The sequence below is a fragment of the Microcebus murinus genome, chromosome 8 (assembly GCF_040939455.1).
Source record: "Microcebus murinus isolate Inina chromosome 8, M.murinus_Inina_mat1.0, whole genome shotgun sequence".
Lineage (NCBI taxonomy): Eukaryota > Metazoa > Chordata > Mammalia > Primates > Cheirogaleidae > Microcebus > Microcebus murinus.
The window spans coordinates 56,251,249-56,263,811 of record NC_134111.1 but is presented as its reverse complement, the minus strand read 5'-3'; the positions used below and the strand labels follow the sequence as shown (position 1 = coordinate 56,263,811).

The following is a 12,563-nucleotide window of genomic DNA, read 5'->3' as shown; positions in this document are numbered from 1 at the left end:
TCTCAAAGTCTAAAACCTAGTCAAAATATACTATGATCAGTATTACCAATACCGTGCTTTTATAAAATTTGTGGATTTAAGTATTATTAAGAATTATTTCTCAATAATACATGATAAAAATCTCCTGATGTCTTGATTTTACTCTTCACTATCTCTGAGTATTAAAATGCAATATTAATTGTTTTAAATGTAACATCAGTGGAACATTACGTGCCAGGAATAAGATTTCTCATAGTGGTTTCATATTTCCCCCCAGTTAAATTTATCTGGGACTTCTGTGGTACCCACAGGACACAGCTGACTGTTTCTCACCTCTTTAGCAGCCTCATTGTCATTCCAGAGAGGTGACATTACCTCCCAGCCATTTGGGAATTTGCCCTTGTTTCGTTACTAATTAAATGCATTTTTACAGAGTCATAAATTAATTATTTGAGGTAAAATTACTAAAATCTGTACTTCAATCTGTACTTCATTCCAAGATCTTTTTTAACTTTGGGTAATTAAATTTAAGAGTTATCATGTTAATCTTTATTAGTACAGTATGCGAAGGAATGACTGAGAGGAAATAAAAGGCATCCACTTCTTAAATAGTAGGATAGTCTGTCTTAGGGATAGGTTGAAAATTAAAAAGTGCTCATTCCATCAACAATGTTCTCTCAATGTTCTGTAATTCTAGCATGCTAACTTGGACTGGTTAGGGAATTTGTTAAGATATCTTTAAACTAGAGCAACAGAGGTTCAACTCAAAGTTCATTCATTGTTTTAAAGGCATTTTCATTTTATGACCCCTCATATCACTTATTATTTTTTCATGAGGCCAGCACAGGTAAAAGTGATCATGTGAGACTTGGTTTCCTTTTTATGAACAAGTATATTTGATTCCTAACTGTTGGCGATAACTTGGTTTTCAACTAATGAATACAGCCTTGAGCATTCATAATCACGGAGAACAAGGACCTTAGTGTTACATAAATATTTTACCCTATTGGATTAGTAAATGCTTTGTTAATTGGCTGATCCACATTTCTATTCAAAGAGCATCTTTAGATAAATGAAGCTTTTAAATAACACCCTCAGGAAAACGCTTGGCAAACATGCTGTGCCTTTTGCCGTAAGGTTCTCAAGATATCTTAGAGAAATATTAAAAAGCAAACCTTTAGAAAAGAAGATTAGACCTTGTTGCAAAAGCCCATAACTCATCTTCTCCCTCAGGACTGACTGACAAAACAAAGAAACATGATTTGGTTTTGCTCTTTGCTTTACGGGGACTATAGCCACTTAACTTCTATTACCCTGCAGCCGATAACTTTTACCAACTCCTATTCAACATGAAAGCAGATCTGTTTTCAAATGTTCCCTGTTCCTGGGGCTTCTACATTGGGGTTGAGTGAACTAACAAGTGACTTGTTCCCTTCAGCTCTCGGGTGACCGGAGTCCATGAGATGATGGGGTGCATAAAGAGACGAGTGGATGACCTGACCCAGCAGTGTACAGCGCACAAGGAGTTTGCTCTTAAAAAACAACAATTAACAGCCTCAGTGGAGGGCTACCTAAGGAAGGTAGTTTCCCAAAATAAAACCTAAACTTCTAATTTGGTGATAATAGGTGGTATGGCAACTGCAGCATGTGGGCATGGTGGGAGGAGGGGGGTATGTCTCGTTAGGCTTCTCTTATGTTCCACATTAGGTGCCATCATTGAGCAAAACAGAGTTGTAATTCACTGTTCCTCATCAACCATCTCTGCCCCAGTTTGCCAAAACTAGATGTCAAATCCTATCTGCCACCTCAGGCCTGAACACATATACACAAAGGCAGTTCTTGCTTTGCACAATACTGTGTCAACTGAATCGTGTACATAGTGGAATAAGGTACTAGATTTACATATTCTGGGCATGGTTTTGATACACGCTTGTTTTGATTGACATGGTACCATTCAACAGGAAGACTACAGTTAGATAGATACCAAAAATTATGAGTTTGGGTTTTTTCCAGGAATAAATGGCCATTATGATACTTTACTGAACTAGACCAGTGCAAGAGGACATGGTCACTCTGCATAAAAACATACTTGTAAAAATCCTCTGTGTAGAGTGAATACAATGACCTGGTATCAGAGAATTTTATTTCCTATTTTCAAAGGAGAATAAAACCAGGGAGCTACATAATTCAACTAAATAAAAAATTACTTATCTATAGATGGGATATATAACCAAAATTAGTAATACCTCATGACATTAATGCTGATGAGCCTGGCTGCAGAAGCCGGGTCTCGATTTTTCAATTATGTTTTCATTTGATACAATGGACCTACGTGCCTGAACTTACAGGAGCAGAATTAGTAGACTACACTGGAGAGGACATTAAACATCAATGTCTATTTAAATGGCTTACCCAGCTGTTATTGATCCAGAAACTTGGGAATTTGAGCCTTGTTCTGATGCCTGGGTCCAGGGAGCTTCCAAATATGGCAGGCAGCTGTGGTGCCACATTCCCTAGAACTGGAGAGTCAAGCTAATTTAGTGGTGGAGGAAAACACAATAGGAACTCAAACAGCTGTTGCTATTTGTCTTATCGCCAATTCAGAGCCAATTTGAGTCTGGGAAGTATGGACTCTAGGTAGAGCAAGGGGACAAGGGATGTATTAATAACTTGAATGGAATAGGATCCTTCAAGGGTACTGTCATTCATTGATTCATATGTGCTGAAGATCAAATTATAGTCCCCCAAATTCATTAACTAAATGACCTAAGAAGTATGTCCCTGTATTTTACTATTATGTATACAGGGTTGGCTGCTTCCCTAGAGTCCCTCAGCCCTAAATATAGCAACCAGCAGAGTGGTCTAATATCCATGCTCTGGACTTCTGCTTCGAAATGTGCCTGTAAATTGGGTCTCATTCAATGTATAGATCAATTCTTCTCTGCTGATGTGTTAGCAAGTTCACTATCCTTTGTAGGTAATATAGATAATAAGTTTGTAAAGAATGTGGATGACTGCTTATATCTCATTGCTGTTAGTAAGAGAAATACCTTTAAGCATATCCCCTCTGTCAGTAGGTCTCTAGTATGGCATCCTGTGAAGAGCAGCATTATTAAAATATGAAATTCTGAAATATTTAAAACTGTCTTAGATTAAAATTGACATTATATATTTAAAATACATTGAAAATATAGAGAGTAACATTTATTCCTTATACATATGCATACATACATGTAAAAATATATTACTAAGACTGCAATATGTTCTTTATTCCTAAAGGTGGAAATGTCAATTCAGAAAATCAGTCCAGTACTTTCTAATGCAATGGATGTTGGTTCCAGCCTTTCTGATTCAGAGAAGACTTTGAATGATTATCTGGACCTAGATATCCAAGTTAAGGTAAATAATTATTATTATGGCTATGATTTTGCAAATATAAATTTTATATTCCTTTTCCTTGCCTGGGCACTGTTAGCAGCAACTCCTTTTTGGGGTGCCAGAGGAAGGGATTGTGTTTCTCTAAGACTATTTGTGATTTTCTCCTAGAGCAAGTTATTTTAAAAAATTAGTAAAAGCAACATATATGATTGCAAGATTCCAGGAAAGCAAATAAAAACACATTCTGTTTTTGTATACTCAAAATTCAGAGACAGAAAGTGCCCCACCCCCACCCTCCAGCACCTTCTCTAGCCTCCTCCCGGCCCTTTCACTTGGGACTTAGGTTCAAAGATTCCTGCTAGCTGCTCCAAACCTGCACCTAAGTCCCTGCCTGCCCTGACAGGGCTTGGAAGGTGAGTCAAGTGCCCTCTCCTGGCTCTCCCAGGTAGCCAAGAAAAGCCCTCGTTACCAGTTCTCAGCAGAAGAGCCTCCTTCCCAGACTGCGCCCCCACCAGAAACTCATAGATGTACCAGTTTTTTTTTAATGGGGTGCTTTTTGTTCATTATTGAAAATGCTTGAAACTTAAACTCAATTTTATATTTTATTTTAAAAATTTTAGAAATGGCAAGGATATTGGATAAGAAGAAATCCCCCACTTCTCTTTTTACCAGAGTGTTATCAGGAAGCAGAGCTTGTAAATTAAAATTACCGTCATTCAACACAGTACTTGGGAAGCATACTAAACACTAGCAGGGAAACAATCCCTTCTTGCTGCAAATGAGAGTGAAGCTTTTTTGTTTCATTTTGCTTGATTTCTATCTTGGCCTCACATGAAATTTTACATGGCTCTTTCTATGACAATTATATATGTCATGCCTACATTACCTACTCATCCATTTAATCAGTGGTTAGAGTTCAGAAATTGCACTCAGAAGAAAATGTAGGTAAGCACCCCTAAGGAAGTCAAATTCGCTCACCTTTGAGGTTGTTTAGGCCTGATGTGTGACATTTCCCCCACACCTGTTTAAAAACCCTTCTAGATAGAGATTAAATAACTGATATGTTATCTTTTTGTAAATTAAAAACCAATGAACAATTTTTGTAAATTTGCCATCATATATAATAAACTTTGTTTAAGAATTTGCTAGAACTCTTGTTAAATTTCATAAAGCGATTCTTATGAATAATTAATTTGTTTAAATTATTTAAAACATTTCTGCCATTTTGTCTTACAGTCTTTCGTACCAAACAACCTTTCTTCTATTTGTGATACAGAAAATAGAATGCTGTAAATTAGAAGTGTTGCCGATTGAGCCAAAGAATAATTTGAAGTGGTTTTCATTTTAAAATGCCTTTTTTTTATTTTTAGAAATTTCAAAATTGTACCTTTCTTTTATTGAGGAGATTCTTGGTCCAAGTTCAATTAATAATCGTAATAGATGGATGTGTAGCGTGTAATGAAATGTGAATGTTCATGATTCCCCTGTCAGCTTCTGACCTCTTGTGCTTTGCTTTTATAGGAGACATCACATGAATTAGAAGCAGCTGCAAAAATCATGACAGAGAAAAATGAATTCGAACCTAATGAAGTGGCATCACTTTCTTCTAAAATTAAATGGTTAGAGGAAGAATTAAACATATTTGGCCAAAGCATCAGCTCCAGGTCACGAGTCCTGCACACTTGCGTGGCATTTCTAAAGTCATCAGAGGAGGTACGGTACTATGTGCTAACCCTTCTCCGCAGGGGCCCTGCCCACGTTCCTGCTCTCCATGGGGGATAATCTCTACCCTGGTGGGTAGTTCCAGATCCTCTAACCCAGTGCATGGACTCACTTTGTAGGCTTTTTATTTTTCAAGGCACCATACAAAGGCTCAAATAGTAAGTCGTTTCACTAAAAAAGCATATACACGTGTATGTGTAGATAGGTGTGTGCGAAAATATAGTGGTTGTACTAGAGCACTTTTTCTTTAATGTCCTACAAATATTTACAACATCCTAAACATAGAACAAAATTGTTTCAAAACAGTCATCTCCTAAATCATGGATCTCTTTGACTACGTAAGGAATCAGTGTGGTTCATTGGAAATTACGGGCTTAGGTTCAGTCTCTGATCTGTCTTATGGGATGCCTTTTAACAAGGTGCTTCTCAGAGCTCCTTCTGAGGCCTTATTTTGCCCGGTTATTATAAGATAATCTCTATTATCCTCTCTAATACACTAGGATTCCATCTCTCAAAGGTCCCAGTTTCTTGAAGCTGCTGTCAGTAAAAGAAAAGTACTAGGGTCCCACCTCATATAACATGGTCCCAGTGCGCCCCATGCGAAGCAGATCACTCTGCTGTTCCGGGAGATGGGTGCTGGTTAGTGGGAGGCAGAGCCAGCAGGTCCACCCGGGGGAAAGCCCACCCAAGGTAAGTCATGTGCTTGATTTCCACCTTCTCACCTCCACCCTCCCCACATCCTCACCCTTACCTCCTACCACCGCCATCCTGCCTACCCACTTCTCCTCTCTCCGATCTCCTTTGTAATATCCCCAATGCTTACCACTCTAGAGAAGCCCACACCCAATCCTGGAAATCTCAGGTAACCACTGTGTCCTTTTCCACATCTTTACCTGACTATTTGTCATGTCTGACTCTTTTTAGTTCTTGGCCCTAAACTCTCACGGTTCAGCAGAGATATTACAACTGATGGGATTATCCTGTTAGTGAACATTTGTATGCAGGACTTGAAATGACAGAGAAGCTACAAAGAAGTGCTTGCTTTCTGCATCTTCCTTGCCAAATATGTACCTTCCTGGCTTTGAGTTAGGCATCCACTTCCATGGCCTTTGGGACCGTGAGCCACTTGAGAGCTGGAGCCTTAGCTTTGCAAACAACACTTTAATCAGAAGAACATTTTAGCTGCCCGCTTTCACTAAATCTATTTTGCTGCCTGGCAGAGCCTTCCATCGTTCCAATCCTGGCAACGCTCCCAATCTATTATTCCCTTCCCCCTCGGGCTTCCCCCGCCAGCCCAGGGCTACTCATTTCCATGCCACTCCATCCCCTCAACTCCCCGCCCTCCCCCCACCAGCCCTGCCAGCTCCCAGTACTAGATCAGCCCAACACTCTGTTTACTCAGCTATTCTTTCCAAGCTTCCAGACGCTCCCACAGAAAATCATACAACTGCACTACTGGCGCTGTTACAACTTTGTGGGTCTCTGCCTCAGCTGGGTCCCCCGGATGCTCCTTAGTTGGCTCCCATTCAATAACAATTCTCAAGCATCCTCCCCCCACCCCCAGTTTCTATCCCTAAGTCCCACTGGATGTCCTCACCTCATATGCCACTGAAGAAAAGTGAGGCTATTGACTCCTTGGGCTTCACCTAGGTTCCATGAGCTCCCCTAAGAGGAGTGCCTGCTTCTATCCAGCACGAGCCCAGAAGCAGCTCCTCCCTGGATTCGTCTATATCCTTCAAGATCCAGCTCCAGCAATCATCCTCTAATTTATAAATTTGGTTTTTTCCATTGCTTCTTTCCCCTTGTTCTACAGCTATGTCCAAACAATCTGGCCTTCACCATGGCTACCCCTCCATCGTTTCCTTCCCTCCAAAGGTAGACTCTTGGGATGGGAAGAAGACATCTCTTGCCTCTACTTACCCATCCTCCCCAGTCCTCACCCCACTGCAATTCAGTTTATTTCCTTCTCAACACCCCACCCCCCATTGTCCACCTCTTTACTCCATTGAAAAGCTTCCTATAAGCTACTAACTGGATGACAAATGAAATGGTGTCTTTCCAGTCTTCATCTTGCTGAATCTCTCTGAAGCATTTGTTTGATCCAATTACTTTCTCCCACCTTCTTTGGATTTTATGTTTTAAAAGAGTTTTATTGAAGCATAATTTAATAGCATAAAATTCGCCTATTCTATAGTGCAATGATTTTTGGTATATTTATACCATGTTTCCCTGAAAATAAGACAATGTATTATATTTATTTTTTCTCAAGAAGACACCCTAGGGCTTATTTTCAGGGGATGTGTTATTTTCCCCTCAAAGCCTCAGCTTGCAGCATGGACAGGATGGCCGGGACCTGACAGGGGGAGCTGATCTTGTTGGTGGGGCTGCCCGCACCTTTCTAGTCACCTCTGTGATAGTAGCTGTCATTATGGGGCAGATGAGAAGGGCTGCTCATCTTCTCTACCGCTCTGCAATGAAATGCATGGGTTGTTCACATACACTGCGTAGCCACGCCCATCACTAGGTCTTATTTTTGGGGTAGGGCTTATATTGCGCAAATGCTTAGAAATCCTGCTAGGGCCTATTTTATGGGTAGATCTTATTTTCGGAGAAACACAGTAGACTTGTGCAACTATCTCAGCACTCCAGTTTTAGTATGTGTCTTTCACCCCCAAAATAGCCTTGGGACACACTTTCACTGGATCCTAGCTCATGCCCCCAGCTTCAGGCAAGCGCTGATCTTCTTTCTGTCTCTATGGATTTGCCTTTTTTGGATATTTTACATAAAGGGAATCACCTTGTCTACTTTTTTTTATTTTAGCGTATTCTGGGGGTACAAGTGTTAAGGTTACATATATTGCCCATTCCCCCTGCCCCCTCGAGTCAGAGTGTCAAGCATATCCATCCCCCAAACGTTGCACCTCTTACTCATTGTATTTGTATATACCCATCCCCTCCTCCTCCCTCCCACCTGCTCGACACCCAATAAATGTTATTCCTATATGTTCACTTAGGTGTTGATCTGTTAATACCAATTTCCTGGTGAGTACATGTGGTGCTTGTTTTTCCATTCTTGAGATACTTCACTTAGTAGAATGGGTTCCAGCTCTATCCAGGAATATACGAGAGGTGCTATATCATCACTGTTTCTTAAAGCTGAGTAGTACTCTATGGTATACATATACCACATTTTATTAATCCACTCATGAATTGATGGGCACTTGGGTTGTTTCCACAGCTTTGCAATTGTGAACTGTGCTGCTATAAACATTCGAGTGCAGGTGTCTTTTTCATAAAGTGACTTTTGATCTTTTGGGTAGATGCCCAGCAGTGGAATTGCAATTGGTAGATCTACTTGTATTGCTTTAAGGTATCTCGAAATTGCTTTCCACAGAGGTTGAACTAGTTTGCAGTCCCACCAGCAGCGTAGGAGTGTTCCTCTCTCTCCGCATCCACGCCAGCATTTATTGTTTGGGGACTTTGTGATAAAGGCCATTCTTACTGGAGTTAAGTGATATCTCATTGTGGTTTTGATTTGCATTTCCCTGGTGATTAGAGATGTTGAGCATTTTTTGGTATGTTTGTTGGCCATTATTCTGTCTTCTTTTGAAAAGTTTCTGTTCATGTCCTTTGCCCTATCAGTTCCTTCTCCTGATTCCTAACTCATCTCTCTTCTTTGTTCTTGAAGTATGGTGGGTCACAGAATTCTTGCAAAAGAACTCTTTTCCTCCATACACCCACTTTCCCTACAAAAATCACATTCCTGCCTTTGGTTTCAATTCACCAATAACTCAACAGCGATTACTCCATCATAACTCTCCTGAGCTCCAAATCAATGCTTTAAGTTACCTATATATCTCACATTTTTTGAGTTGTTCTAAAAAAGGAAAAAAAATAAAAATAAAAACCAAATTACCTATATATCCTATAGGCCCCTCAAGCTCCACAAAGCACAGGTGGTATCTTTTCCTCAAACATGTTTTTCCTTCTGTATTTTGGCACTGGGTTAATGACTCCACCATCTTTTCAGCAATCCTATGTAGAAGCCTTGATGTATTTTCCAATTGCTCTCTCAATGAGCATTTATTTTATACCAGGCACTATACTTCTCATTCCTGATTTCATGTAATCCTTAAACCATCTCTGTATTTTAGTTACTATTATCCCCATTTTACAAATGAAGGAAACTGAGGCTCTGAGAAGTGAGGGGTGCAAGATCAAGCTGCCGGTAAACATCAAAGCTGAGGTTTAATTGCTAATCACCTACGCTTTGTTGTTTTCTATTTCAAAGGCCATGCTATGTGTGTCTGTCTGTTGAGCTAACCGAAAAGATTTCAGAGCTCCTCCTCCTCTCCATTTGTGCCATCACTTCCTCAGTTGGGGACCTCATCATCTCTTTCCCAGCTTGAAGAAGTCATCTTCTGCTTGATCCTTCTGCCTCTTATAATTATCCCCTTCACTCTCTCCTCCTTTTTGTGGGGGAAAAAAAAGTCATCCTAAAGCAAATCTGATCATGTCACCTCTTAACATTCAAGTAATTTGAAACAAGTGTAATTAGTGAAGCAAGTTTGCAAATAACTTTTACCAAAAATGGATAATATATTAAATTTTATCATTAAGTCACTTAAAAAATTAACTAGTACAAATTCAAGGGAATTCCTGTAATGACATTGTTCTCATTTGCATTCAGCAAGGCTGTTTTGAGCAGCTGGAAAAGGAAGATGAATTATAGTTGGTGCTTTGAGAATTGCACATAACTGACTGGCCATGATGTTGACAGCCAGCCTGCAGCGTGTGACTCTGGTGGAGCACTGATGATCGTCATGCTGATTCTGAGTCATTGTGGTTGCTTTCAGTTGCTTCAAACTAATGATAATGTGTTGCAGTCTTATTTTTTACAGTGGAAAACCAGTTGAAACCTGCTGGCCAGCTGCATCCCAGCACGACTATCCCTCTGGCTCTTTCTTACCACTCCGCTTGTGCAACCTGAACTTCGTTCACACTAAGATCACGTATTGTCCTCTGAACCAGCCAGTGTATTCACACTTGTGCTTTTACACATGTCATTCCATCCATCTGAGATCCCCTTTCTACTCCCTCTCACCCTGGACAATTCATCATGACACAAATCAAATGTCACTTCCTTTGGGAAGCTCTTCCCTATTTACTCTCTATGGAGTTGGTGGTTTCTCTCCGCTGTGCCGGTAACATTGTGTGTATACGTGGCTTTGCAATAATCTGCTTATGGTTCTCTTTCTAGTTGACCTTTTTGGGGGGTACCCCGAGAAATAGATGATTAATGTGTACTAGAGAATCCTAGAAGGCTCCACAGAGGAAGTAGCATTTAAACTAGTACATGAAGGATAAATAGGAGAAGAAAATTGAGGAAAGATTGTTGTGGGCTGAGGGAATGAGCATCAGCAAAACATAGAGGCATAACAAATGCAATAAGGAGATGAAGAGGGAACTCCTATTTCTGACAGCTATTTGTGGGTTCTCCTATTAAGTTCACTTAAATTAAGAATAATGTTTAAATCTTTAAAAGGTAACTAACCATTGCCTGAATTATCTTACCGTGTTTAGATTGCTTTTGGTAGTTACGAACTCTTTAAGTCTTGTCCTATCAGCAATTATTATTATTGAAAATGCATAAAAACTTGTGCCAAATAATTTCTATACTTCTACATCACCCAATTACATGTTAATCTATATCGCTACAAACCTGTTTTATTTTATATAAACTCTGCTCAAGGAGAGTCATTTAAAATAATCTAGTACTGCTTACATTGGTTAGCCAATGAGAAAATACAATTCCAGGGAGGCAAAGTAATGTATCTTAATAATATTAGCTTATGGAGTTAATTTAATATTAATCTATATGCAGAAAATTAGTAATTATTTGTATCCTTTTATTCTGGTTTGTCACTGATTAGAAGCAAATTGTGATTTACTAATTACTAATAATCTTTCACTAATTTACATTTCTCATTGATTTATAGTCCCTGATTCTATACATGTATCTTTCTTCTGAATTATAAAACTTAACTTTAAATGAAACCACACTGGTCTTTGATATAGATTGTCCCAAATTACAAAACATATGCACAAATATATAATTTATAAATATGATTTTGGCTACAATAAGTAGGTCTTATGTGTAATAAACTTGTCAACTCAATCTACTACCCAGTGGTAGTCCTGTCTATCAATAATCTAAGTAGATTCTTATGTCTTTTCAGTAAGTTGGCAATATTCAATAATTATTTAAAGAATTCTGAAAATGTGGTTTTAAGTTCTATTTAGGATTTTATGGGAATCTAAGTGTTCTTTTTCTTAAAAAAAAATGATTTTAAGTGCTCCTAACTCTCATTTATATTTTCCTATTTTAGGTGGAAGTTCAGTTTCAGAGCCTAAAGGAGTTTTATCAAACTCAAATCCCTCAGAAGATAGAGGATGATACTAAAGCCAAGTATTGTTCTGACTCAGCTGAGCAGCGATGGCAGCTATTTTTAAAGAAGAGTTTTTTAACTCAAGACCTAGGGCTTGAGTTCCTTCATTTAATAAATATGGTGAGGATAACATTAAATGAATCATACCTTCTACAAGGATTATTCATCAAAGTCAAAATCATAAATTCAAAAGCTTAACTGTTTATTAATCAGCAGTGCTGGCCTTGTAAGTTCTTTTAGCTTCATTCGAACTTGACCAATCCTGATGCCTAACATTTATATGCTTTCTTGGTCCTAGAGCCCTTGTTCATATATAACATGAATACTATTTTAACCATTAAGAAGAAAGAGTGACTATAATCCAAATACAACATTGTTATTATCACATAGAGTTCTTAGAAGTCTACCCCAAAGTTCTGGGTTATGTTAAGAGCATACAACAAGGTCCTTAGAAAATTTCCACTGGCCAATGACAACTTCTAGGATGACTCTTCTTTTGAAATATTTCTTATTATAGCAGATTTTTTTTTATATTGAAGGTCCATAGCATTCAGAAATATGCCCTAACCTTCAGTCATCCTAAGTTACATCTGTACAATATTCTAGGATCCTTTAGTCATCCTGAGTTATACCTGTAAAATATTCTAGGATCCTTATATCCACCTCTGACCCATATGAAGTTCCCAATAAATTTCTGCCCTGAGTATCTTCCTAATGAAACTGTTCATTTCACTTTTGGAAAATGCCAAGTGCTAAGAAACTTTTTTTTAATGTTAAATAAATTTGTCTTCATATTTGGCCCTAACCTTCTATAGCTACACAGGGACAAAAAAGAATTCATATTTAATTTCTCTTACACATGAAAGCTCTTCCAACATTAAAAATAGTTGCTGCATCTAATCTGAGTTTTTTCTGCAGCCTAACATACATGAATTCTTTCTGTCATTTATGAAGTAGCTTCATGTCTCTGTCTTTCCTGATCTCCCCATCCCAGGATTGTCTATGGTTTGTCAAAATCACTCATAAAATGTAACC

The 12,563-nt window shown here is 38.7% G+C and overlaps 1 protein-coding gene across 2 annotated transcripts in view; it reads left to right on the top strand.

The window, feature by feature from the left end:
- The window catches only part of CCDC141 (coiled-coil domain containing 141), a 180,331-nt gene that overhangs the window by 119,115 nt on the left and 48,653 nt on the right, over positions 1 to 12,563 (top strand). For both annotated transcript variants that reach the window (XM_012785842.2, XM_012785846.3), the window contains 4 exons: positions 1,418 to 1,559; positions 3,259 to 3,378; positions 4,879 to 5,070; positions 11,469 to 11,648. In XM_012785842.2, the coding sequence (XP_012641296.2) occupies positions 1,418 to 1,559; positions 3,259 to 3,378; positions 4,879 to 5,070; positions 11,469 to 11,648 (634 nt within the window). The remainder of the gene's footprint in view (positions 1 to 1,417; positions 1,560 to 3,258; positions 3,379 to 4,878; positions 5,071 to 11,468; positions 11,649 to 12,563) is intronic.